The sequence below is a fragment of the Mesoplodon mirus genome (assembly GCF_964341445.2).
Source record: "Mesoplodon mirus genome assembly, chromosome: 18".
NCBI classification, from domain to species: domain Eukaryota; kingdom Metazoa; phylum Chordata; class Mammalia; order Artiodactyla; family Ziphiidae; genus Mesoplodon; species Mesoplodon mirus.
This window is the reverse complement of record NC_138994.1, coordinates 17,199,149-17,226,702: the sequence shown is the minus strand read 5'-3', so window position 1 is coordinate 17,226,702 and position 27,554 is coordinate 17,199,149. Positions and strand designations below refer to the sequence as shown.

General features: G+C 59.8%; 1 protein-coding gene across 7 annotated transcripts; it reads right to left on the bottom strand.

The window, feature by feature from the left end:
- Positions 1-152: 152 nt before the first annotated feature.
- Positions 153-27,554, bottom strand: RHBDF2 (rhomboid 5 homolog 2). 7 transcript variants are annotated; one of them, XM_082602923.1, is made up of 19 exons: positions 26,994-27,053; positions 15,063-15,238; positions 11,451-11,615; positions 10,534-10,661; positions 9,266-9,461; positions 8,978-9,181; positions 7,016-7,144; positions 6,525-6,643; positions 6,171-6,365; positions 5,009-5,120; positions 4,713-4,787; positions 4,369-4,530; positions 3,901-4,010; positions 3,688-3,751; positions 3,499-3,593; positions 3,194-3,269; positions 2,942-3,042; positions 2,610-2,763; positions 153-1,697 (listed from the first exon to the last, which is right to left on the bottom strand). In XM_082602923.1, exons 3-19 carry the CDS (start codon positions 11,592-11,594, stop codon positions 1,278-1,280), a joined length of 2,484 nt encoding a protein of 827 aa, XP_082459049.1. In that variant the 5' UTR covers positions 11,595-11,615; positions 15,063-15,238; positions 26,994-27,053; the 3' UTR covers positions 153-1,277. The 7 variants fall into 7 exon arrangements, with proteins under 7 accessions (XP_082459049.1, XP_082459048.1, XP_082459050.1 ...); XM_082602922.1 differs by lacking the exons at positions 15,063-15,238; positions 26,994-27,053 and adding an exon at positions 27,466-27,554; XM_082602924.1 differs by lacking the exons at positions 15,063-15,238; positions 26,994-27,053 and adding an exon at positions 27,099-27,273.

Sequence of the window (27,554 nt, the reverse complement as noted above, 5' to 3'; positions counted from 1 at the left end):
GGACCAGTGCTGCACTCCTCCCTCCGCACTGCTTCTGCCAGGACGGCCCTCCCCTCCACCCAGCCAGACCCCTGACTGGGGCTTGGGGAACTCAGGGATCTGAAGATTTGACACCACCTTCTCAAGGGCCCCCTTGAGCCCCTCCATGCGACCCCAACCTGGCTTCTTCTCCAACCAAATCTCCCACAAGTCCCACAGGCATCCACTGTCCCTTTGGGCCCCTGCCCCCTAGCTCCTCAGGGCTGACCCTGCCACCCCCCACTCCCAAAATAAAGTTCCAGCTTTTATTCTATGCGAGGCTGGAGGTCAAAAGACGATACTTTCTTAAAGAATATCATTTAATACATTTCAGACATCGTCCATACAAAGTTAGCGTTACTTAAAAAAAATTAGGACCATAATATAAACTGGTAAAAAAAAAAAAAAAAAAAGGCCTGATTGACCTTGGGCAACCCCTGGACACAGGTCCTTGGGGTGGCCCTGCCCTCGCCTGGGCAGGAGTGAGGCAGAGGATGGCGGGCTGGCTGGTGTCAGTCCAGCCCCAGGAGGCAGAACACTGACTTGGAGGAAGGGACTGGGCTGGGAGGGGCTGGGGGGCCTGGGTGCGGAGCGGGTTCGGCCTCTGTTTGCTGAGAACAGCGGAGGCTCTCGGATTCCCAGTCTAGCTGTGTCTCTTTGCTCCTTCTCTGCCCCAGACCACTGCCAAGCCCTGTCCCAGAAGGTTTGGACCCGGGGCGTTATGGGCAGGCTCACCAGGCAGGGCGTGGATTCACAGGGCAGAGATGGGAGGTGAAACAGGAAGGGGCCGTGGCCAGGCAGGGCTGGGAAGCTGGTGGGAGCCCCAGCCAGGTCCCCAGGAAGGGCAGGCTCACAGCAACGGGGAGGGGGAACGTACCAGCAGAGCCAGAGGTGGAGATGGGCAGCAGCCCAGGACCTTGGGAAGAAAGGAGCCCACTCCCCAGGAAGTGGTCCTGACAGCAGGGGAGCAGGGTGACGTCAGGGCCTGGGCCCTGAGCTGCAGAGAAACACATGTTCGGAGTGTCGCCCAGCCCGGACCTGGGGAAGGGGGGCCTCAGTCCCCCAAGGAGCCGCCCTTGATGACCATCTCCTACAGACTCAGCCTCTCCCGGGGGCAGAGCTCCTGGGAGCAGGGCCGGCCCCACAGGGTCTCTGGAGCCGGGGTGGGCGCTGTGCAGGCAGGCAGCCTGGCCCGGGCACAGTCCCCGTGTCCTCAGCGCTGCGTGGGAGCAGCCGCGCCGGCCCCGCCAGGCAGGTGGTCAGTGCAGCACCTGGTCCAGCTCGTACTTCTCGCAGAAGTGGCTGGTGAAGGGGAAGCAGGTGAGGTACTCGATCCAGGGCCAGTGGATGGGGTAGACATAGAGCCAGATGACCAGCGAGGCGAAGAGGCCGGCAAAGACCAGCAGCGACACGAGGATGAGGGCGCGCTTGCGGTACTTGTCACTCGTGCCAAAGGTGATGTAGGGCAGGAAGGCGAAGGCCAGCAGCAGGCCGCTGAGGAAGCCAAAGATGTGGGCAATGTTGTCGATCCAGGGCAGGAGGCCGCAGATGAACAGGAAGAGCACGATGGCCGACAGGTTCAGGAAGGCCTTCCAGGGCCGCTCCAGCAGCTGCCAGCTCTGGAAGAGCTCCACGAAGAGGCAGGCCAGGAGGCCGAACTGCGACCCTGCTGGGCCCACCTGGGGTGGGTGGATGGGGAGGGGACAGGGTCACTTCCAGGTGCCAGGGGGGAGCCTGTGGGGAGCCCCAGGACCTGGGTCATCCTCTCCGTGAGCCCCTCCCAGGGTGGGGACCCCGAACATGACGGCCAGGGGGCAGGAGAGGTGCAGCTGGAGCTGCTGGAACAAAGCTGAAGTCGTTCCACCCACCCTTTCTGCAACACTGAGCACCTACTACGCGCACGCCCAGTGCAATAAGCAGGACAGACTGCTCGAGGCAGCGCACGTGGGGAGGGACGGACACTGAACAAGCCCACAGCGTGAGGCTGAACTGATCAAAAAACTGCCGTTTCTTTGGGTCAAGAACGGTTGCACGAGGGCAACTTCACATAGCCCAACTCATAGCTGTGGGACGCGCTGGCAGGCGGTGGTCATGGTCAAGGAGAGAAATGAGGGCTTCCCTGGTGGCGCAGTGGTTGAGAGCCCGCCTGCCGATGCAGGGGACACGGGTTCATGCCCCGGTCCGGGAAGATCCCACATGCCACGGAGCAGCTGGGCCCGTGAGCCATGGCTGCTGAGCCTGTGCGTCCAGAGCCTGTGCTCCGCAAGGGGAGAGGCCACAACAGTGAGAGGCCCACGTACCGCAAAAAAAAAAAAAAAAAAAAAAAGGAGAGAAATGAAGCAGAGAAGAGGCAGAGTGAGGGAGGGGGTCCAGAAGGTCTTTCTGGAGGTGACCTGTACACGTGACCCAGGGGCATCACTGCTCCCTCGCGCCTTGGAATGGACTAAGGAATTGGCCGGGAAGGCCCCAGCTTAGCTGTCCATCCGCTGTTGAGCCTGACATGGCAGGGGCTGTGTGTCCCTCAGGCCAAGCCAGGCGGGAGGCGTGGAAGCAGTAGAGCTAGCCCTCCCTGCCACATCCTGAGTCCCTACCTCCGCGCGGTATGGGAGGAAGATGGCACTGGCGAGGTTGCCGGTGATGCCGCTGAGAATGAAGATGACGGCAATGCGGTGCCAGCCGGCCAGCTTCTCCAGGTCCCGTAGGATGGTCATTTGGAAGATCACAGACACGAGGCAGTGCACCACGCTGGGCGGGGACACACCGGGCATCAGCCCCCTGCCCCGTCTGCCAGCCAGCTACTTCGGGAGCAGCGGGGTCTGGCAGGTTGTGCCGGCTGCGCCCTGGCCCAGGGACCCCTCCTCCGGGAGTCCAGGTGGGTGGGCACCACAGGGGTCTGAGGGGTGGGCAGCGAGGCACCTCTTACCCAGCGTGGAGGAACAGAGACAGCCAGAGCCTGTAGAACTGATCTGGGACCTCAGGGTTGAGGAAGGGCAGCAGCCCACACACCTTGTCCAAGCAGTGCACCTGGGGGTGAGAGCACGGCAGTCAGTGCCTAGGATCCGGCTGGGTCCGAGGCCCTGATGGAGGGGGCAGGACCAGATACCCGCTGCAGGAGAGCGTGCGGGCTGCTGCACCTGGCTGCTCGTGCCCAGGGCCCCTCCAGACCCCACCTTACCTGGGAGCAGAGTGTGGCTTCTTCATGGAAATAGCCGTGCATGAACTCACAGTACTCCCGAGTGGTGATCTCACAGCTGGGGGACAGAGAGGCAAGGCGAACATCAGGGGCCTGAGTCCTGCCCGCCCCCGCCTCGTGCCCAGTGCCCGGCCGCAGCAGGCATCACTGGCAGGACGCGGTGCCCCTCTGCAGGAACCTGCCCACACCACAGACGGCCCCCGAGTGGGGAGGGAGGACGCCAGCTGGGTGGTGGTTGACAGAGGGGGAGCACAGGGGCTCCGGGCAGTGGGCCCAGGCCGGCTCACCTGCCCTTGGTGCCGATGCAGCAGGGGCGGCCCCGGATCTGGCAGTCCATGTGCGGGAAGCCCGAGCGGTTACTCCTGGCCTGGTCTGTGCAGATCTGTCAGGAGGGGCACAGACAGCGGCTGGGGCTGTGCAGCGGCACGCAGGCCCTCCCCACCCTTCCCAGACCACTGTCCTCCCTGGACACTCACCGGCCACTTGGTGATGTCATCGGGCCAGATGTGGGCACCACTGGAGGCTGGCTCCTCGCAGGTTCTGGAAGCAGAGGTCGGAGGGGGCAAAATGAGGGGCCACGGCATCCCCAGCCTGCCACGCCCACTGGCCAACATCCCCATGGGTGGCACAGACCACATGATACTCAGCCCCATGTCCTCAGCTCCGCTGTGGGTCTCCCAGGACTGTACCTGGGGTCCTGGTTGCACACAGCCCCCGATGTCCGCTTTTGGCCCAGCGCAGACTTGTCCATGGGGGGCCCCGTATCGTCCTGCCACTTGACAAAAGTGGCCAAAGTCTCCTGGAGGATGGAGGCAGGCTGGTCATGGCTAGAACAAGGTCACCACCATCAGAGTGGGCAAGGGCCCCTCCAGGGCAGGGGCTCTTGCCCTGCTGTCCAGGGCTCAGGCTCATCTCCCAGACCCCCACCCCCACTGACACTCCCAAGACCCAGCTTTCACTGCTCTGGGGCTGGGGAGGTTGGCACCCTCCCTGTGCTGAGCTGCGTGCAGGGGTGTGTGATGCCAGGGAGGGCAGAGGAAGGACAGAGGCAATGTAGACACTGCCCTTGAAGGGCCCCTCCCCCAGGCTGGGGCAAGTGGAGATGGTGCAGGGGACCAGGGTGGGGCTCGCAGGGGTTGGAGGGCCTCCGCCCCCACCGAGCAGTCCTGCTGCAGCGTCTGGATGCAGCCCGAGTGGTCATTCTGGACACAGCAGCCCGAGTCCCGCTCCAGGTCTCGCTCCCGCAGCACTAGCTGCTCGATCTGTTGGTCCTTCCGGATGCAGGGCGAGAACTTGGCTCCCAAGTGGATCAAGTCAATCTGGGGGCGGAGGGCGGGGGGGAGTGAGCTCGGGTCCAGACCTGGCTGCTCTGTTGAGAGTCTCGCCCCAGGGGCCCCTGATGGGGGGGCTTCCAGGCAAGCCAACCCCTTTCCTGCCCAGCTGGGGGTGGCAGAGGCCAGAGGCTCCCTGCTGAGATGCTGTCCCTGCCTGGGCCCCTTACCGAGCTGGGGCCAATCCAGAAGTTCTCCTGCTGGATGTACTTCATGCTCTCATACACACCTCTGTTCCTGAGTACCTGGTGCAGAGGTGGAAGGATGGGGGGGTCAGGGGTTTCTCTGTCCCAGGGAAGGGCCTCCAGGGAAGGGGCTGAGAAGCAAAGCAGTGGTGAGCCCAGAGCACCCTCCTGCTTGGGCCAGGTTGTTGCCGTGGGAAGGACTGGGTGGCCCAAGATGCTGGCGCCTCTTGAGGGAGGCTAGGATCCCCAGGGCGGAGCCCCCCTTCCCTAGCCCCACTCACCAGCTGGGTGGTGACGTGCTGGGCGAAGCCCACAGGTGCGATGCCGTACGTGCAAATCACCAGCAGTGTGATGATGATGTGGACGAAGGTCAGCCAGTAGGTGAAGTAGGGCCTGCGGGCAGAGGCCTCGGGTCAGCGGAGCCAAACTCACATCCCGACCCTCAGCCCTGCGGCACCCAGCCGCCAACAACTCGCACCTGCTCCCTACCCTCCACTACTCCAACTCATCCTTCTCCACAGCAACCCTTAAAATGCACCTCCATGCGTCTCTCCCAGCTTAAATCCTTTCCATGGCTTCTCGCTGCCCTGGGGATAAAGTCTAACATAGCTCCTTCCCCACTGGTTGCAAGGTCTTGCTACGTCTGCCCATCTCCCTGGCCTCCTTCCTCTCCTTCTCCTGCAGTTCCTGGAACAAACCCCAATCCCTGCAGCCCCAGGGCCTTTGCACATGATGCTTCCTTTGCCTGGGATGCTCTTGCCATCTCTCTTCACCCAGCTAACTGCTGCTCCTCCTGACTACACTCCTCCCCACCAGCTGCTCACTCCCACTCTCTGTCCTCCTTCTCCAGGACACTCACCACACCTGCTATCACTTAATTTTTTTTAACTTAGGGTCCAATGTCTATCAGGTTGCTGCTCATTGTACATTTTTTGAGAATGGCCTCTTCCCAATCCTCTGGCTTCCCCCAAGGTCTCTGTGCAGGCCTCTTCACAGTCCCTTCACTTGTGGTCACAGCTTCTAACTGCCCCTCTGACCTACCCCACCCACCCTGCTCCGCTGTTCCAGGGCCTGTGTGGCGGTGCTCAGTGAACACTTGTTCCTGGGCTACCGTCTGGGAGCCCAGCAGAGGAAGCAGCCCTGGAAAGCGGGGAGGGTGAAGAGGCAGCAACACCCGACAACCCTTCCCAGGTGACGTGCATGCTTGTAGGGTGACCCTAGGGACTGTCCCTGCTCCCGACCCACAGGAGGTGCTCACCAAAGGCTCGATGAACAATAAGGGGAGCTTCGGGAGGGGCCCCAGGGGAACCTGGAAGCTCCCAGGCCCTCCTGGATGGCTCTCAGCCCTTCTCCCCTGGGCCTACGCCTGAGAGTGGCTCTCCAGAGCGGTGACCACCCACCACTGTCACGGAGTGGGTGGGGCCCCGGGCTGGCGTGGCTCACCGGTGGCTGTCGAAGCTCTCCAGCTGGCGCTGCACGGTGCTGCTGATGCTGCGGCGGTAGCTGCGGTTCAGCCAGTTGCCCACAACGCCCAGGCCGTAGTGCCGCTTCTTCCGGTCGAAGGCAAAGTGCTTCACCTTGGATGCGATACGCTTGCCACGTTTGGCCGTGGGCACCAGGGCTCGGTCAGACTCCTTCCTGGTGAGGACGGTGGTCTCAGCCTCGTGTCCTCCCCTCCCACATCCCATGAGGGGGGTCAGGAGGGACCTGTGGTCTAGGGAAGCCCCCTGGGAGGGTCGTTGGGCTCTTTCTCCACGGTGCCGCCTCCCTCCACCTGGAGGACTGCCCAGAACTCACGGAGGGATCTGCACCTCTTCGGGGTATACCGGGGAGGCCGAGCGTGGGATGCCCCGGAAGTAGCTGGCAGAGAGTGGAGGCGACTCAAACACATCATCAGGCACGGAGCTCATTTCTTCCTGGAGTGGGTGTGGAGTCGGGGACACAAAAAGAGACAGTGTGAGGAGTCACTGTCTCCAGCACTGCCCCCAGTAGCTCAATTAAAGGGCAGGACAAAGCCAGACAGGTTCTTTGGAAGGGAGGTAGAAGGCAGGTGTCTGTGGGCCCTGATGGTGACTTTCCCGGCTGGCACCCTTCCTCACCTCAGGTCCTTGCCCTGCCGACAGAAAGACGGAGGCCCAGGAGCTCCGAGAGGCGCACCCCCATCCCACCGACGGGCCTTTGGACATCTCAGGGGCTCCCAGCAGAGCATGACTGAGGCCGGGTGACGTCTCCTGGCTCCCGCCCACCCCGGCCCCCCGACCCCGAGGGCCCACACACCCCATGCTTGCCTTACTAAAAAATGAGTAGTAGAATGTCTCTGCTCCATCGACCACATCCTCCTCCAGGAAGCTGGGGTAGGCAAAGCTGCGCTTGACCACCCGGCACCGCTGTCCTGTGGCATCCAGTACCGAGCGCCCCTGTGCCAGACAGAAGCATGGGCATCAATCCCAGGTCAGGTACCCCTGCCCCTGACACCAAAGGAGTCTGTCAAGCCCATCTGTCTGGGGATGTGCGACCCTGTCCAGAGCATGAGCATCTGCGAGAGAGGCCAGGACTGGGCTCCAGCTCCTGCGTAGCCTGATTGCAGCAATCTCTACATGGTTGGCTCTTAACTTCTCCCTGGTGACCTCCGGCCCTCTGGCTTGGGCACCTGACACCCTACCACTCATCCTGCGCCCTTATTCCCACGGGCTTCTTGGCATGGCACACCAGGCCCCTGCTGACCTTTTGATCCCATCTCCTGCCATTCCTCTTGTAACCACCCTTCACTAAGACCACCTGCTACTCCCTCCTACCTCCAGGCCTTTGCATAGGCTGTTCCCTCTGCTGACAATGCTGTTCCCTTCCTGGCAAACCTTTCCTTGTATTTCTCAAGTGCCTTCCCTGACACCAGCCCCTCCTCTGGGTGGGCCCCAGCACTTATCACACTGAATGGTGACACCTGCCCTCACCCGAGCTGAGGGCTCCTCTAGGGCAGTGACACTGGCTCAACTCACTCTGTAGCCCGTGCCCAGCACATAAGGGGGTTCAGTAAACACAGGTCAGTGAGTGGTGCCTGCACGTTTCACTTCCTACTTTCCACCTTATATGTCAGTGCAGAAACCAGCTGTCCACACTAGGGACAACTAGAAGTGGAGTGGGACCAATAGAAGGATGTGGGTCTGGCTGCTTGAGCTGCCACCGCCCCACTCCCCACCCCGCCCAGGGATCCCGGAGCAACCACTACCCTTGGCACAGAGGAAGATGCCTGGGGACAGAGATGCTCTGGAGAGAGAGATGCTCTGGGGAGAGAGATGCTCTGAGGAGAGAGATGCCTGGGGAGAGAGATGCCTGGGGAGAGAGATGGCTCTGGGGAGAGAGATGCTCTGGGGAGAGAGACGCCTGGGGAGAGAGATGCTCTGAGGAGAGAGACGCCTGGGGAGAGAGATGCTCTGAGGAGAGAGACGCCTGGGGAGAGAGATGCTCTGAGGAGAGAGATGCCTGGGGAGAGAGATGCTCTGAGGAGAGAGATGCCTGGGGAGAGAGATGCTCTGAGGAGAGAGATGCCTGGGGAGAGAGATGCTCTGGGGAGAGAGATTCTCTGGGGAGAGAGATGCCTGGGGAGAGAGATGCCTGGGGAGAGAGATGCCTGGGGAGAGAGATGCTCTGGGGAGAGAGATTCTCTGGGGAGAGAGATGCCTGGGGAGAGAGATGCTCTGGGGAGAGAGATGCCTGGGGAGAGAGATGCCTGGGGAGAGAGATGCCTGGGGAGAGAGATGCTCTGGGGAGAGAGATGCTCTGGGGAGAGAGATGCCTGGGGAGAGAGATGCTCTGAGGAGAGAGATGCCTGGGGAGAGAGATGCTCTGAGGAGAGAGATGCCTGGGGAGAGAGATGCTCTGAGGAGAGAGATGCCTGGGGAGAGAGATGCTCTGGGGAGAGAGATTCTCTGGGGAGAGAGATGCCTGGGGAGAGAGATGCTCTGGGGAGAGAGATGCCTGGGGAGAGAGATGCCTGGGGAGAGAGATGCTCTGGGGAGAGAGATGCTCTGGGGAGAGAGATGCTCTGGGGAGAGAGATTCTCTGGGGAGAGAGATGCCTGGGGAGAGAGATGCTCTGGGGAGAGAGATGCCTGGGGAGAGAGATGCTCTGGGGAGAGAGATTCTCTGGGGAGAGAGATGCCTGGGGAGAGAGATGCTCTGGGGAGAGAGATGCCTGGGGAGAGAGATGCTCTGGGGAGAGAGAGGGAGCAGGCTGGGCAGAGGTGTCTTTACCTTGAGTAAGGCTGTGGCAGCTTGAAAGCTCATGTGGGCCACAGAGATCCTCTTGCGGTAGGGCAGGTGGGAATAGCCGGAGCGGACGCTGGTGAAGGAGCTGAGGGACAGGACCCCAGGAGTCAGGGGTGGGTGCGGGGCGTGGGGCCGGTCCACCTCGTCCGGGTGGCGGAACGCCCGTCCTCGGGCCAGGGGATCCACAATCTGGACGGGAAAGAGGTGGTGAGCAGAGTCAACTGGGCCCTGGGCCAAGTCAACTGCCGCCCCGCACGCCCAGCTGGAGACCACCTTGGGCATCTTGCGGGGTCTTGGAGACTCGGTGCCCTGGAAGGAGGGCACCTCCTGGCTGCTGAGCTCCAGGTCCCTCTGGCACGAGGCCTTGAGCCGGCCGTAGCGGACGCTGCAGTGGTGCCGGCTCCTGCGCTGCCAGTGCTGCTGCTTCAGCTCCCAGTCGCCGCGGACCCCAAACCAGTGGGCTGCGCCCCTGCGGGAGCACGTGGGATGGGGAGCAGGTGGGCGTGACACGGCAGCAACCGCAATGAGAGAAAGGCCATGTGTGCAGGGGGGGTGACGGGGCACGCGTGTGTGCAGGGGAGGTGACGGGGCACGTGTGTGTGTGTGCAGGGGAGGTGACGGGGCACGCGTGTGTGTGTGCAGGGGAGGTGACGGGGCACGCGTGTGTGCAGGGGAGGTGACGGGGCACGCGTGTGTGCAGGGGAGGTGACGGGGCACGTGTGTGTGTGTGCAGGGGAGGTGACGGGGCACGCGCGTGTGTGCAGGGGAGGTGACGGGGCACGTGTGTGTGTGCCGTGGGAGGTGACGGGGCACGCGCGTGTGTGCAGGGGAGGTGACGGGGCACGCGTGTGTGTGCAGGGGAGGTGACGGGGCACGCGTGTGTGTGCAGGGGAGGTGACGGGGCACGTGTGTGTGTGCCGTGGGAGGTGACGGGGCACGCGCGTGTGTGCAGGGGAGGTGACGGGGCACGTGCGTGTGTGCCGTGGGAGGTGACGGGGCACGTGTGTGTGTGCAGGGGAGGTGACGGGGCATGTGTGTGTGTGCCGTGGGAGGTGACGGGGCATGTGTGCGTGTGCAGAGAGGTGACGGGGCACGTGCGTGTGTGCAGTGGGAGGTGACGGGGCACGTGTGTGTGTGCAGTGGGAGATGACAAAGGCACTGTGTGTGTGCAGGGGAGGTGACAGGGCACGTGTGTGTGTGTATGCAGTGGGAGGGGCAGATCAGCTTCCCCTTGACCCCTGGTTCGGTGCCCAGGAACCAGATAGGCAGAGGGGGAATCAAGTCAAGAGCCTGAGGGCTGAGCTGGGAAGGCCCCAGGAGCTGCTCTGAAGGGCAGTGGTCCACCCCCAGCTCCTTGACTCCCCTCAGCCTCCTCACTGTGGCTTCCTACCAGGCACAGAGCAGCCTGGGCCTCAGTTTCCCCGCCTGGAACATGGGCTGCCTGCCCGTGCCTCCCGGGAAGGGCCCAAGACCCAGGTCCCAAGAGTTGACTGGCCGAGGGTGGGGTGGGGAGGAGGTGGGGATGCAGCGGGCGTGCTCACTTGCGGATGCTCTGGGACAGGGAGGCCTGTCGGCGGAAGCCGGGGCGCTTCTCCGAGCCGCCCTCCTGCCATCGTACCCTCGGCTCCTGGAGGCTGATGCTCTTCAGGAAGGCTGGGTTCCTGGGCCTCTGTGGACAGCAGGCAGAAGCATGGGCTGTGACTGCATGCAGTCCAGATCCCAGGCTGGCTCTGCTCTGGCTCCCAATGTGAAGACCCAGACAGAACAAACCTCGACCCCAGTCTACCCCAAGCTGCTTTCATTCCAAAGGTCAAACCGCCATTTTCTAGTGTCTTCGGCGATCCCAGCACATGCTTCCCTAGCTCCCTATCCAGCGCTCCTGCCTTAGGCCTTAGCCGTGGCTAAGCCTTGGCCTCGCCTGGCTTTACATGTTTGAAAGAGCCCTTGGCATGAGTGGGCGGCATGAGACAGCCTCCCCGGTGGCCCAGGCTGTGCGGGGAGCCCATGCTCTTCGCAGCTAGTTCTCAATGAGCTCTTTATGGAGCGCTGGTCCGGACTGCCGGTAACGTTGATTCATCCCCATCCCCCCGCAGGAGCCGGGAGCTGGGATCAAGCTGCTGGTGCTGCAGGCGTGTTGTGCCCCTTCCCCCAAGTCACAGACAGCCCACTGCCCACAGAAGGGCCAGGGCTCGGGCAAGGGAATGGAAACAGCCAATTCCCAGGCGGAACTGGCAAGCGTTTCTTATGTTCCCTGGCCACCGTGAGACGGAGACTGAGTTCAGGGCCCACCCCCTGTGAAGTCTGGGGCCAGGAAGGACGGGGTGCAGCCTACAGCAGGGCCACAGGGCAGCTGTGGCTCCAGAAGGCCCTCCTCCGGGAAGTGAAACTGCCCGAAAGGTGTCATGGGGGCACAGCGGTGGCTGGTGGCAGGGCGCCGAGCGCCCAGCTGCTCCCTTACCTGGGGCAGCATGCTGGCCTGCTCGCTGGGGGCCGGGGCCTCGGGCGGAGGGATGGTGATGGATAGGTTGGGTGGCTTCCGGCTCTGCAGGCGGCTACTGGACACCGAGGAGACACTCTCGCCATTCTTGTCAGCGGAGGCCATGGTGGGCGAGGGATGGGGCAGCTGGAATGGAAGCAGGGAGGGAGCACAGGTGTGTCAAGAGGCAGCAGGACAGGAGGGGACACGGGGACAGTCCAGGGTGTCAGGGTGGTACCTGGGCAGGCAGCCCAGACTGAGAACAACCTGTAGAAAGTTGGCTCAAACCTAACTCTAGGCACTAAACCATGAAGCAGAGACCGACTCTGGGCTGGGTGGGGTATGGTGAGAAGGTGTATTTTCATTCTTCATTTGCATTCCAGGGCAGCAGGGGTCAGGGAGGTCCCCAGCTTACCACCTCGTTCCACTTCCAGTCTCTCTGCTTCAGGCAAGGACCTCACCCAGAAAGGAACGTTGAGGGCCAGGGATGCAGAGCTGCCGTGATCTTGGCCACCTCATCAGCCTGGCCAGAGCAGGCCAGGGGGCCAGAGCAGGCCAGGGGGCCAGAGGCAGCTTCCTTGGACAAAGAACCCTGCCTTCGTCCTGGGGGCAGGGCTTGGGGGAGGACAAGGGGAAAGGCTCCAGGCAACCCACAGACAAGGGGCCCACAGCTGTGCAGGGAGCAGGTGGTTCTCAGAGGAGAGATCCCTGGGTTTTGAGCAAGGAAGTAGCAGCTCAGCCTAATCCCCAGGTAGATGAGAAAGCCACCGTACTGGTCCCTGTCCCCCAGGGTTGGCAGGTTCCTCTTTCAAAGGTTAAGTGAAACTGCCACCTGTCTGGTACTTTTTTCTTTTCACAAAGGAAGAATATTATATCTTAATGATAAAGATGATATATGAACCTTGCAAAAAAAAAAAAAGACTCAGAAGACTGTAAAGCAGAAAAGTGAACTCCCGGCCCATCTGTCACCCCACGTTCCAGGACAGAGCTCGGTGCGCACACCACTCCAGGTGCCTCTCTGCACTTGGAAAAGGACACGTGTACTTAACATTTTACATGCACTCCTACCTTTTCTTCTATAGCATGGACATCCTTCCCTGTCAATGCAGACAGTTAGCTTTACCTGATCTTTCTTGATGACTGGGAAGGTTTCACTGAGTGGAATGTACCAAGATTTACTTAATTCCAGACTGATGGTTGTTTACATTCACGTCCAGTGTTAACGGACACCCTTGCCTATACCGTGTGTACTTGTCCCAGTATTATCGCAAGACGAACTTCTAGAAGTGGCGTTGCTGGATTGAAGAGTAATTGCATCTTGAATTTCAACGGATCTTGCCAAATGACCCAGCCAGGAGGAAGTAGTAGTTTACCTCCACCTGGGGCTTTTCCATAGCGATCGATGGTGCCACTGACACCCACACGCGCTTTGACCCACCAGAACTAACACCTCCACCTCATCTATTCTCTCCGTTTCATCTCTCACTCTGCCTGTGACCTTTTTCTTGCTAAAATCCTTCTCTATTTCCTCTCCCCACGTCCCAAGGCTGCTAGGGCAGGTTTGATTTCTTCTCCCCTCACACAAGGTCAGGGACCTCACATCCATCTGCCGACTCAGGGGAGAGTCACACAGGAGCCCTCCAGCCATGGGACGGGCGGCCGAGGTGCGGGACGGCAGGGCAACGCAGCAGCCACCTCTGTTGCGAGTCTGTCTGCTCCCCACTCCCTGTCCAGCTCCTAGAAGAGCCACCGTTGCCTCTCATCTGAAGGACCACAGCCTCCAGACTCCTCTACCTGCTGCCCCCCGAGCTCCCACCCTGGGACCAGTTTCCACACGGCGGCAGAATCCACCTCAACGCTAGGCCAGGATCTCCAGCTCTCACTTAAAGCAAAGTCCAAACTTCTCACTGGGGCCTCTGGACCCCTTGTGGCTCTGTCTCCTCCTTGCTCCTTCCCCACCCCATCAGGCCACCCTGGGCCCCTCACCGCCCCGCACCTGCCAAGCCTCTGTGAGGAGGTGCTGAGGGGTTGTGGTCAAAAGCACAGACTGGAGCCGGGTGGCCTGGGCTTGACCTGCACTTGACCATGGGTCACCCAAGTCCTCACCTTACAAGGGAGGAATAACCCACTCCGCCAGAGAGGTGTCCTGGGCATCAAACAATTGCACGCATGACACACACTCAGGCAGCATGGCCACAGAAACTTGTTCAGGAATGTTCACAGCGGCATGTTCATTGTGGCCCAAAGGTGGAAACAACCCAAATGCTCACCGACATACAAATGGACGGGGGGAGGGATAAATTAGGAGGTTGGGATTAACATACACACACCACTATACATAAAATAATCAACAAGGACCTCCTGTATAGCACAGGGAACTCTATTCAATATTCTGTAATAACCTATATAGGAAAAGAATCTTAAAAAGAAGAGATAAATGTACACGTATAAATGAATCATTTTGCGGTACACCTGACACTAACACATTGTAAATCAACTATAATATAAAATAAAGATTTTTTTTTAAAAGTGTACTATAATCTGTGGGAAAAAAACATACAAATGGATAAAGAAAATGTGCTAAAACCACACACTGGACTATTACTCAGCCACGAACAGGAATGCTATGCTGAGACAGGCTATAATATGGATGAACCTGGGGGACGTTATGCTAGGTGAAAGAAGCCAGACACAAAGAGACCACTTACTCCAGGGGTCCAAATACAAGTCCAGAAGAGGCAAATCTATAGAGACAGAAGGATGAGTCGTGGCTTAGGGCTGGGGAGGGCGCTGGAGGATGACAGCTAAGGGGCGTGGGTTTCACTCTGAGATGATGAAAATGCTCTACAGTTGACAGTGGTGATGGTTACATACACCTGTGAATATACTAAAAACCACTCAACTGTACACTTTAAATGGATGTGTTTTATGTGAATTACATAAATTAAATGTGAACTATATCTCAGTAAAGCTGGTTAAAAAAAAGTCTCCAGGGCTTCCCTGGTGGCGCAGTGGGTGGGGGTCTGCCTGCTGGTGCAGGGGACACGGGTTCGTGCTCCAGTCTGGGAGGATCCCACGTGCCACGGAGCGGCTGGGCCCGTGAGCCATGGCCGCTGGGCCTGTGCGTCCGGAGCCTGTGCTCCGCAACGGGAGAGGCCACAGCAGTGAGAGGCCCGTGTGCCTAAAAAAACAAAAAAAAGTCTCCAGCAGGTGCTCCGTAAATGTTGGGCCTCTGCCCCTACTGGTCCCTTCCTCCCCAGATAAGATCCTCACACAGCAGAGCAGGTAGCTCCTTCTCATCATTCTGGTCCCAGCTTGAGCGCCACCTCCTCCAAGGAGCCCTCCCTGGCTGCCTGAGGCAGCTCCCCCTCTACCCAACGTGTCTCTCCATCACTTCACCCTGCTCACCTCCCTCTCTGCCCTCTTTCTTATTCGCAGCTGCATCTCCACTGCCAGAAGTGTGCTGGTCCACATGCAGCATTAGTAAGTATTTGTTGAAAATCAGATAAACAAGCAAGCAAAGCAGCTGGTACCTGGGGTCCAGCCCACTCGCTACCCAGCTTCCTACCCTCAGGGTTTGGGTTGAGCTCACACCTTCCTGGGTCTTGTTGCAAAGGACTTTAGAGCATGTTCTAGTCCTTTCCTCACTCTGCACAGATGCTCTGGGGTGAAGCCTCAGCTCTGCGGAGAGGTGGATGGATGCAGAGACAGAAGGAAAGATGGACAGATGGCTCCAGGTCAAGCAGGGCAGCTCCCTTGGTGCTCACAGCCTATAAGGAAGGGAGGGCAGGCTCAAGGGTGCATGTCAGGACTACTGAACCTTTTAATTTTCTTGACCTCAGTCTCCTCATCTATAAAATGGGAATAATTCCACCAGCTTCATAGGTGAGGGATTAAGAGATATATTCTCCTCCTCCTCCCCCTGGAGTAAAGGCCCTTGTGGTGATGAGCTGGATGCTTCAGAGTGCCTGGAGGCCAGCAGCCTCTGGGCATTTACCTAATAAAACCACCTGAAGACCTGGGCTCTGGGCTGGGAACCATAATCAAGATGGTCCCTACTTTCTTTTCCTGTTTCTACAGAACTTTACTAGAAACATTTAACTTTAAAAAACGCAGGCATTATTGGCTATCTTCTGATTAAGAGCTGTTTTCAGTTAAAATAAGCCAGGTATTCAAGGCAGTGTTCAAATGATTCGGAAGTGTTTTGCTGTTGTTTTGGTTCTTTAAATTAATATTTTTTTAAGGTAAAATCCACACAACATAAAAGTAAGGATTAAAAAGTGAACAACTTGTGGACTTCCCTCATGGTCCAGGGATTAAGAGACTGTGCTTCCACGGCAGGGGGCACGGGTTCTATCCCTAGGCGGGGAACTAAGATGCCACATATGCAGCTTGGTGCAAAAAAAGGGAACAACTCCAGGGCAAGCCTTTGTTTTTGAGAAGTCCCACATAGGGGACATTGCCATGTAGCAGAGCATGCGGCAGGCCCGGCTTGATAGAACCCCGAGGGCTGTCGGGGGCAGGACAGGGTCAGGGCCCCAAGTGGGCCAGGCCTTGCTCGGCCCTTCGCGTGCATTATCCCACTTTGTCCTCAGAACACCCTTCGAGGCAGACATTATCATCGCTTCCATTTTGTGGATAAGAATGGAGGCTCAGAGGGGTTGAGTAACTTGCCCAAGCTCACACAGCCAGGAAGGGGAGCAGCTGGGACTCAAACTGCTCTGGCTATAGGGCCTGAAGTCTCCTCGGGAAACAGGCGCCCCTTCTCCTTAAAGCTGGGGTGCACTCCGGGCTGGACAGCCTCCTATCAGGGAGACAGAGTAGAGAGTCCAGCCTGGAGGGGAACTTGGTCGAGCATCTCAGCACTTTGCAAACTGTGTTTCTCAGAGGGCTGGGGTTACCCACAGGTGCCCAAGGGGCTGCCATGGGGTGAACTGGAGGCCGGGGGAGGGTCTGGGCTCCCCTCTGATTCCATGGGGCAGCACCCCTCTGGCTTTACATATTAGAGAGGGGTCTTTCACTTGGTTGCTGAAGTCGTCCAACTACAGGTGAGAGGAACTCTGGGTGCGGAGGGGGTGCCAGAGAGGGATCTGAGGCTGAGCTGGAGGCCCAGGACGCTCCCTGCTTAAGGCCTGAGCAAGACTTGGACATCACCCTTCTACCCCTAAGTGCAGGGAGTTCTGACCCTGCATCCCAGGGCAGACAGGCCAGGATGATGAGGCCACTCGGAGATCACAGACAGACGGCACGTGGTGCTGGCCTGGCTGGCGCCTCGGACGCCACTCTGCACCACTCTGGGGACAGCTCCAAGACAACAGCCTCACCCGGGACGCCTGCACAGAAAGTTCTCCAGCTTGGCCTCCTCTGGGACCAGGGTATAGTGAGAGGGCACCAGGCGGGCACTGCCCTTGGAAACTGGCACCAAGGAGGGAGGGATGCAGTGGAGGAAGGCTGGTGGTAAGCGTGAGGCTGCCAGGTTTGAGCTTGGGTAAGGTCACAAGCAGGTAGGATCCTTCTGGAACTCACAGCTGATTACATCTCCCCACAGTCAACACCAGCGCCCTTCAAAACCTGCCCCACACCCCCCTGGACACACCACGTCCCCCGCAGCTCCCCAAGCTCCTACTTCCTCTCATCTGAGGCCCTGCACCTGGCCCACCAGGCTCCACCCCATCTGGCTGGCCAACACCTACCAGCTGCTTTAAGGAGGGTAAAGTGTCATCTCCTCCAGGAAGCCTGTCGCGTTACCACCAGCCAAAATCAACCACTTTCTCATAGCATCCTACAGAGATTTGCTTACATGTAGGTATCTCCCACCCACCCCTGGGCAGCACAGGGTCCACAACCCAGTTAGCCCCGTTAATGGCTAACTGGATGGAAGGCGGGGGAGAGGGTGGGCGCACGCACAGCTGCAGATGGTCAGTCCGCACGGACCCTGAACAGAAACTGTCTTCCACAGTCCTGCAGCCAGCCCAGGAAGTGGCTCATTCTGGAAGGCTCTACCGAGTGCTGCTTGCCCCACCCCTGCTCTGTGACCACTGCCCGGCCAAGGATGGAGGATGCTGTCCCAGGATGAGTCCCCAGAGGACCTCCTGTTTTCCCCTTTCTCCAGCACAGCCCAGATTCCCCAACTACCCCTCCCATCCCAAGGCCGTACCACCCCTGGCTGGGACCCCTAGCCCAGGACTTGCTGTGCTGCTGGCAACTGTCCCAATCTTCTGACAGGAAGAAGAGCAGACTCAATCCAAGGCCAAAGGACTGGGGAGACCGGACCAACCCCAGGGAAATCCCAGGGGTCCCAAAGAGAAGTGGCGCGGCTCTGGAGAGCAGAGGCAGGGCTGGGGCACATTTTCCCGGGGAGCCATTTAACCATCTTCACAGGGTGGTGCTGAGAGCCCTGGCCTGTAAGCAGCTTGACCGGCACAGCCTCAGTTTCCTTCTCTGTTAAGCGAAGGGATTGGACAAGGTGATGGCCCAGCTTTGACACACGTGAGGCCCACACATTTGGCATAAAAACACCACTTTGGGGACTTCCCTGGTGGTCCAGTGGTTAAGCCTCCACGCTTCCATTGCAGGGGGGAAGAGTTCCATCCCTGGTTGGAGAACTAAGATCCCGCATGCTGCAGGGCGCGGCCGAAAAACAAAAACACAAAAACACACCACTTTGCCCCAGCCGCTCTCCACCGCAGATGGGAGGGCCTGCTCCTAAGACCCTGTGCCCCCAACTTGTGCAGAGATGGTAGGCAGGTGCACCAGAAGCCCAGCCCCTGCCTCGGGGCTCAGGGAGGGAGGGGGAGGGGGCGGCAGGTGTTCGGGGCAGATGCAGGGGTCGTCGGACCCACTCTGGGCACCTGCGTAACCCAAGTCCAGGGCGTGGAGCAGCCCAGATGGCAGAGACCAGACAGAAAAAGTGCTGGAACACTGGGAGCACCCGCCCCGCCCAACCCTTACCTCCCGCGCCCTGAAAGTGCTTGCTCACTGCAGAGGAAGCTGTGACATCCTGGGACCAGGCTTCCTCCTGGCCCAGTCGCATCCGCTGCTCTCTGAGACCCCCAGGCTTGCGGCAGTGCCCAGACCGTGAGCGGGGGGCGGGGGGAGGTCTGAAGGCCTGGCCCACCCGGCTGGGCCACTGTCACTTGCCCGCAACAATTTTGGCTTCGGTGGGGCCTTCCCCAGAAAAGAGCCTTCAGCCCCAGGATACCTAGGAGATCCCAAAGGGCCCTGGGTAGGGAGAGGGGGTCCAGAATGGGGTAGCAGGGGTGCATATCCAAAGAAGCAGTGCAGTACCGAGTTCACATCACCCAGAGGCACCCATGGGTTGACCAACCCAGGGTCTGAACCACCACTATGCCCACACCCAGTAGCATAACCCCTTTAGCAGCAGCCAGATCAGGCACATATGGCAGAAACACAGACTCAGAAACTACAAGCTGGTGCCGCCGGGGAAGCCGGTTTCCCCACAAAGGGTGGAGCTGGGCACAGCCAGCTGAGTCCGGTCCTGGCAGCCACAGCCAGGGTGAGCTGGGCCTGCCCGGTGGGTCCCCCGCCAGAGCACTACCAGGGCACATGCAGGCAGGGTGCCCCCTCCCCAGGCTGCATGGGCCCACCGTCCCCTCCCCACCTGCCCCCACGTGTGCTTCCACTGTCCTGAGGAGTCTGGCTCTGGCGCCTGCCTCCCCTCTCCACCTGCCCGCCACGGACACACTAGCAGGTTTCTGAAGGCTCCCTTGGTCTTGCTAACGGTGGATGCATTCTCCATACCCCCGGCTGGGAGGACCTCATGAGCCGGAAGCAGGCGACTGACATGAGGACTCAGCCTGCGTGTGGTCAGAAATGGGGACAGAGAGAAGGGAGGGGCCCTTGGAGGAGGGGCGAGCAGCCCCGCTTTCTGAACCACGAGACATGGTCAGGAAGTTTACGGGACCCCCACGGGGAGGGCCTCAGGCTCCCTGAACAGAGGAAGGGAAGAAACCACCACCTGGCCCAGAAGTTCCTCCCAGCTGGCGGTGGGCAGGAGGTCTGCAGGGAAGGGAGGCGGCCAGGGCCGCTGGGACCTGCCTGTCCCCTGCTGAATCACAGGATGTCGGGGTGAGGGCGGGGGGCAAGGAAGTGGCCTCTCTCCCCGACTTCCCTGTCACAGAAACCGAAACCCGATGTTTCCCTCGCCACAGCCCTTCTGGGAACTGGGTCATTTTTAGAAAGCAGCAAGGAGGAAGCTGGCCCTCGCCCAGGGTGCAATCCCCAGTGAAACCCCTGGTTCTGCCGATCTCGGAGCCATTCCGGCTGCCACAGGCCCGGCAGGAGCAGTTTATGTAAAGACTGCAACCTCGCCCGGGCTCCCTACCCACTGGCCCGCACGGCCGGTGACTCACCCCGGATGCCTCCCTGCCCTGGCAAGAGCCAGTGGGGACAGGAGCTCCGGGCAGGAGGAAGCAAAGGCAGCCAGCTGGGAGTCACACGGGATTAGGAAGACAAAAGATGGACACACCAAGAGGGAGGGAAGCAAAGTGTCCCGGTTGGAGGCTGAAGACCCAATCATCAGAGCTAGAGAAGGCAGGGGGGGAGGGGACGGCGATCTATCTCCAGAAGCCAGCAGGAGCCCTCCCTGTGGCCCCCCTCCCTCCTGGCAAGCAGCCACTTCTCTAGAGGTGCCAGTCGGCAGACACACTTCACAGGCGGCCCCAGCGCACGCTCACCCTTCAGCCCAGCTGCCCCCGATGGAGAGGAAAAATGAAACCACCTGTGGGTTTGTGCTCCGGCCACAGGGAGAGGCGCCACTCACAGAGGGCCCCAGCCTGGGGAGGCCCCGATTTCTCCTCCACCTTTTTTTTTTTTTTTTTTTTTTTTCCTTTTTGCGGTATGCGGGCCTCTCACTGTTGTGGCCTCTCCCGTTGCGGAGCACAGGCTCCGGATGCGCAGGCCCAGCGGCCATGGCTCACGGGCCCAGCCGCTCCGCGGCATATGGGATCCTCCCAGACCGGGGCACGAACCCGTATCCCCTGCATCGGCAGGCGGACTCTCAACCACTGCGCCACCACGGAGGCCCTCTCCTCCACCTTTAACGGCTTTGCTCAAACTCTAGAAGATAAAGAACCTGGGGACAGGTTCAGGGACCCGATGACCTTCCCCATCAGACCCCAGGCTCTGGGCTCTCCGTGACCCAGTCAGAGTGGCTTGGGCATCACGGCTGACCACAGACACGGGAAGTGGGCGCTGGGCACATGCTCTTGGTGGCAGCCTGGAACCCAGTGCCCGCCAAGGGCGTGTGAGTGCGAGGACGGGTTGCCATGTTCCCAACCCCACTCGGTCCCGCCCGGAGGCTTTCTCAGGACCACACGCCAGCAGGGCTGGCAGAGATGTGAATACCCCCATCTTCTGTGGGGACCCCAATTCCAGAAAGCCAGCTGGGAGTGCCCGAGCCCCATGTCCCCACGTCCTAAGGTGTGGCAGCTGCTGGCAACATACAGGGACAGGCATTACTGGAAGTGGAAGTGCCACCAGATCTCCCCAACTGACCACAATGCTGGGCCCTGCCCACCGTGGTGCCCTCCCAGAGGCCCCTCTGGGAATCTCTGGACTCCAGAAGCTGCTGATGGAAGCAGATCAGGGGAGAGCAGTTGAGCAGGGACCTTCCAGACCCCAGGCAGTAGCGGCTTCCAGAGCCTGGGGGCCGACGGCAGCTTAAGGACAACAGCGGGAAGGGTGCAGAGTGGCCGGGTCCTAGGATGCTCCACCCAGCAGCCTGGCCTCCTTTGGGAAGGTGGCCTGTTCTGTCCCAACCCTGCTGTTCCCTGAGCATTGCTGTGAAGGAGAGGAGTCAGAAGTGGCCCCTAGGGGGTCCAGAAGGCTCTGGTCCTTCCAGGCCAGACACCAGGGCACAGCAGGGATCCTGGAGAGGGATCAGGAACCTCTGGGCACCACGCTGTCCCAGGTTTGATGTGAACCAGGCTTTGCTCCAAACACTCGTGAGGATTTGCCTCTCTTGGGATCTTGAGGTCGTGGGAGTTGGGTTTCCACTGGACCTTGGAACAGGCAGAGGCTTAGCACATGCTCAGTGGTGGGGGAGAATGGGGTGCAGCATGGGTGGGGGAGCAGGAGAGGCCCACTTCACTCCTGCTGGGGCTCCCACACCCTGAGGTGTGACCAGGCTGTTTCCAGACACGACTAACCTCGGCACACAGAGCAGGCCTCTGCCTCGTGCTTGCGAGGGTGGAGTCCACCCAACTTCCACCCACTCCTCGTGGCCTGACTCCAGACAATGAAAACACTGTCCAACTGGGGGACACAGGGTCAGAGTCCCAGCCCTAACCACGGTGTGATCTTGGGCAAGCCACTTGGCATCTCTGAGCCTTAGTATGTTTATGCATAAGATGCTAAGGAGCCTCCCGGGGGTCTAAAATCTAGGTGGCTTTGTCACCATTAGCTAGGGGTCGCCCTGGGAGCACAGGCAGCTGAGGGACAAAGTCTGACCATATCTCACAGAGAGGTAAGCACCTCACCCAACGTCACTCAGCCGGAAGTCAGGCCCTGGGCTGCCCTGGGTCCCTCACCTCAACACACTCAGGACAGGGCGCTGGGTGCCCCTCACTTCTAGAGGCCCAGGTCCGCTGTCAGCAGGGAGGGAACATGCCAAGCAAACACTTTTCAGCTTGTAAACAGTCATTAAGGAGCTAATAAACCAGACTTCCCAGAATCCTGCCCTGGGGATTGCTCCTTCCCTGGAAGAGGCTGGCTCCAGCCCCAAAGGCTGCTGCGAGGGCTTCGGGGCACATGGACATGGGCCATCCAGGCCACTCAGACCAGGGGAGCTCTCCACACACATCACCAACCCCATCCCCCCATCTTGCTTTGGAGCTGTATGGGTTCTCTTGTTGAGAAATGAGGGCTGGGGAGCTGGAGACAGGGCTTAAACCCTGGCTTGGCCACCTACCCGCTGGGAGAGTGGGCAAGTATCACTTCTGAGCCTCAGTTTCCTCTGCTGCAAAATGATATGATGCAGCCCCCATCCCCAGGGATGACACGAGATCATGAGTGCACAGTGCCTGGGACACAACTGGTGGCTGGTAACTGGTAGCTTCTATTATTCCCAGCTGACCTCTGCCACCATCGCTCACTTGGTTTCTACATCTGAGCCAAGAGTTCCAGAGGTGACAGATCTCTGTTTGACAGGTGGGGAGACTGAGGCTCAAAGAGGTGAAGTCACCTGCCCAAGGTTACATAGTTATGTGGTGGGGCTGTGGCCTCCTGCCACCTTGGAACTGGTCAAGCAAAGTGGCAAAAGAACGGGCAGGGAGGTGGTGACTCAGGTGCTGCTGAGTTTTAGGTGCACAGGCCTTTGACTCATGAGTCCCTCCCAGCCCGCCAAGCAGAAATGACATCACCTAAGGTTTGATGGCACTTCCCAGCTTATCTAAGGGCTTTCACAAACATTCCCTCACCCATGTCCTTATCTCACGATTATCATCGGCTGATAAAGCCATGAGCTTAACAGCCAGGGCTCAGGCCAGACTGCAGTTCCAAGTCCTGCCTCTGCCCGGTCCCACGGCAGCTCTCCCACCTTCTCTTCCAGGCCTTTGGGGCCCACACTAGAGGCATGACCTGGGGAGAGCCACCAGGAGAGGGAAAAGGTGCTTCTTGCTGGCAGCCGGGCAGGACCACCTGAGGACCCTCTCGCCACAAGCTCCGGGGCCACACGTGGGAGGCAGAGGAAACCAAGCTTACCCCGCTCCCAGCTCCAAGGAGCTCGGCCAGAGGGAGCAAGGGCTGAAGGACACGGCCTCAACGACCAACCCCCCCCCCCCATCATGACGCACATGCTGGAGGGCGGGGGCCAGCAGTTCACAGCCTGATCCTCCACTCCCAGATGGAAAGCCACCCACTGTTCCCATGGCCTCCATGGTGCTGAGGCTCCCCTGCCCCCCAGACACAGCCACTTCTGCAGGATAACAGCAGTGCTGCCATTCTGCACCATGTTCTCACCTCATCCCCCCAGCAGCCCATAAGATGGGGTAAGACCTCTGGCATCACCATGACTCTGTGCCAAGGGCACGCAGACACGTGCCTGTTACCGTGACAGCTCCCTCACCACACTCCTAGTGCAGCCGGGCACCCGCCCAGGCTTTACATGAATCGCCACTGGAATCCTCACAGCAGCCCTCCCAAGCAGACTACTGTGAGCCCACTGGGGAAACTGAGGCACGGACTACTTAAGTGACCCCCCCTCTGACCACACTCTCATAGCCCAGGTGCCTGCCAGCCTTTGGGCCTGGCTTCTTGGCTCCCCAAGCTGGGAATCACCCCCTCCCACTGCTACCCCTCACCCTCCAGACCAGCGTCCCTGATGGCCCACCTCGTCTGCCCTGCCCATTTAGCTCCAACCCCTTTCCTAGAGGGGCTTGGAATGTGCCTTCCTGTAGCTTTGAAACCTCAAGTCTTGCATCTGGGTCCCTGGATAAACTTACTGCATGAGGGAATGTGGACACAGTGGCTGTCTGTACTTCCCTGAAGTTGAGAAGAAACTGTTTCCTTTATGCCAGTCCTGAGAGCTGCCCTTGCCTGGCAGCCTCCCTGCCGGGGTCACCACGTGCTAGGTCAGCCCGCACTGACGTCCCTGCCACTCCTCCCCCCGCCTGGCCCAGCCGGATGGGAAACTGGGAGCAGAGGCATGAGCTCACTCTGGAAATCCCCACAGTGGCCAGGGCAAAACTGAGGCCTGCTCCAAAGTGGGTGTCTCAGAGACCCAAGGGGAACTGCAACCTGGAGAGTACATCTCCGCTGATGCTGCACCAGGTGGCAGGCAGGGGGCCGGAGCCACCCCAACCCCACAACCGCTCATCGCGACCCAAAGGGAAGCGCCAGGTGGCTCATCCAAGTCACATGCACAAACATACACCCCTGACTCCCTGCTCTCATCTGGGGTCTCACCCGGGGACAAGTGTACACAGCAAATCAACAGGAACCCTGTGAAGAGCTCTGGCCACAGTGAAAACACCACCACTGACCCAGAGCTGGGCTCGGACCCCAGTGGCTCCCACAGTGCATTTCTGGTGTGATGTATTCCTCCTCTTCGAGGGCCAGGAGTCCCCTCCTAGGCAATGAGCGTGTGCCTGTGTGCATATGTGCGTGTGTGTTACACCAGGTATGGCTGCAGCTCAGAAATGAGCAAATCAGGTAGGTGTCACCTGGTACTCTTTTGCTGGCAGGTGGCAGAAGGTTCTAGGGCTGGGCCTGGGAACAGACAGCCCAGGTTCAATGTCAGGCCCTGACAATTACTTCCTGAACAGCTTTGTCCAAGTCTGAATGCTGCTTTGTGCCTTGAGAGGCACACAACAGATGGGGGTCACTATTATGGGTTTGTTTGTTTGTTTTTCAGCTGAACAGATGAAAGTCTCACTCCAGCCTTTTAAATTTAAAAGGCCAAAAGAAGCCCCCCAAAGCAAAAGTCAAACCAGAAACTGCCACCTGCCCTCTGACCCCACCAGGGTTCCCAGGTCAGGAGGCCAGGGTCCAGAAGTGAACAGGATGGTGGGGGGAGGGAGGGATGGATATTGTCAGGAAGTGGGAAGGGAGGGCAGTGAGGTGGCCTGGGCTCCTGGGCATGAATGGTTGCTTCATCCCATCCTGCCCCTCTGTGACAGCCCCCTGCCCCAATGCCCTGCAAAGCGGGAGCATACTCCTTGAGTCCAACCGAAATAATTCAAAGTCATGCCTACCGGGGGAACCCCAGGCCTGTGGCTCTGCTGTCCTCCATCTCTCACTGGTGCTCAGCTAACACCACGAGCAGGGGGCACATCACTCCACCAGCAGCTGGGCCCACCCTTGGCCTCTTGTCTCACCCAGGGTTCCCACAGCCACGGTGGAACTTTCTACTGCAGGAGGGAAGCAGACTGGGGAGCCGCAAGGAATTAGGCACCCTGTTAATCCTCGGATGTTATTTTCCTGGTGTAAGTGACTGAGGAGTTAGGTGTGGGTTCAGAAGGGAAAATTACAGCTGGTCACGTGGCGTCAGGCGTCCAGGCCCACCTAGCAGTCCAGCGTTGGGAAAATCTATGAGAACAGAGCTCGCGCCCCGCCCCCCCATAGGGGTATTTGACCTCCAGGGTGGCCCTGGCTCACCCTGCGTGGGAGGTGCCCTAGGGGTGAAACACTCCAGGACAGAGCTGTGAGAGGGCCCCTGTTCCCAGCGCCTCCCCCGGAGCACCCAGAACTGCTTCCTGCAGGGCTCATGGTTTAAGCAGGGAAGAGGCAGGCTTGTGGCACCAAGGGAGGCCTGCTGCTAGGGCATAACTGCCCTCACACCTCCTTACTGCTTATCTCATTTAGGCTTATTCCAAGTTCCTCCTCTAACCCCTGGGGAAACTAAGGCAGGGAGGGGCAGTCAAAGAGAAGTAACTTGGTGGACGGGGTACTGCGCCAGGGTTGCTCAACCTCGGCACAGCACTACTGACTCTCTGGGCTGAGTAATTCTTTGTGGTGGGAGCTTCCCCGTGCACTGCAGGATGTTTAGCAGCATCCCTGGCCTCTACACCCTAGTCCCCCGCCCCGGAGTTGTGACAACCAAAATGTCTCCAGACACTCTGCCAAATGTCCCCTGGCAGGTAAAAATCACCCACTGCTGAGGACCACTGCTTTAAAAGAAGCTTCACTTTCCACTCTGTGCTCTGCTTTACCTACAGCAAGTGACAGTAACATAACACAGACTCATTACGCCACCCACACAGGGTCCTAAATCTATAGCCATTGGGAAGAAGAAGCCAGTCCACGTGTGGGGTCAAACCCGCAAGCCCTCCCCTCCTTAGACACTCCCTCTCGGGGGCTCCAATTCTAGGCCTTCCCCCTTGGCCTTTCACCCAGTTAGGCTGAGACCTGGGCTCCCCTCTGCCCTGGGGTGGTGGGTTTATACCCTAGGGACATACTCCTCTCTAACCCAACACAGTGCCCTGGGGGAACGGAGAAGGGGCAGCCTTTCCAAGCCCCTCTGTCCAGAAGTCAGGAGTCCTGGGTCCAATTTCTGAGCTCTGGTCCAGCCTGGCTGTGAGCCCACCCTCCCGCACCTGTTTCCACCTCTGCTAGACTGAATGGACAAACTCCGCCCCGACCGCGGCAGCTCACCCAGGAGAAAGGGGAGGGGAGGGGAAGGTATGAATTCCAGGCGCTTCTGGGAGGAAGGCAGGACTGGGCGGTCCTGCCCTGGGGCTGTCCCCTCTCTTCCTCCCGGGACTTTAAACTTCTGCCCAATCAGCATGCCCCCACCTCTGGTGACCCGTGGCCCAGGGACCCCTTAGGCGTCTTGTCCGAGCTGAATCCCAGGGGCCGGCAGACCCGGTCCAGCGGTCCCGTTCGAGTCGAGCCCCGGCCTCTGGCCTCGGGCTCGGCCCACGTGGGGCCCGAGTGCTCCGCAGCGCCGGCCCCTTCGCCGGCCGCGCACCGCCGCCCCAGAGCATGCTCGGGCGCGACCCCACGGCCCCTCCGGGGCCCGGAGCCCGGCTGCCGCGAACCCGGCCCCGCCCGTCGCCCCGCGCTCACCTCCCTGCGGCCCCAAGTTCCCGGGACTCAGCTCCTAGCGGCGCCGGCCAGAGCCTGGGCGGTGGCTCCTGGAGGCGGGGCCCCAGCGCTCCGCCTCTTCCCTACCTGCGCGCGGGCGGGGGGCGGGGCCCCCGGGGCCACGCTCGGTCCCAGACGCAAGGGTCTTGCTCTGCTGCTCCCGGCTCGCGCTGCCCTTCCGCGGTCGGCCTAGTGGTGTCCCCGCCTGGGCAGAGCCCTATTTTCCGCCGGAGCTGGTCTCTTCCGGGCGCCGTCCTCTCCTTCCCCGACAAAGCGTATAATCTAGGTCTGAAGTGCTATCATCAGGTCAACCCCCAAGAAAAACCACTCCAATAAATAACAGCCACCTTCCATACCCCTCCCTCCAGAGCCTTCATCCTTAGGCCAATCGGGCCTGTTCCCTGGAAACTTTTAGCCCTCATCCTTTCCCTGAAACACGTTTGGAGGGTCTCACCTACAAGTCCTGCTGCAGCTCCCGCCTCCGGGACGCCTTCTCTGATCTCCCCCACTGCCCTCGCTTCTCCTATACAGCGAACGTGCCCT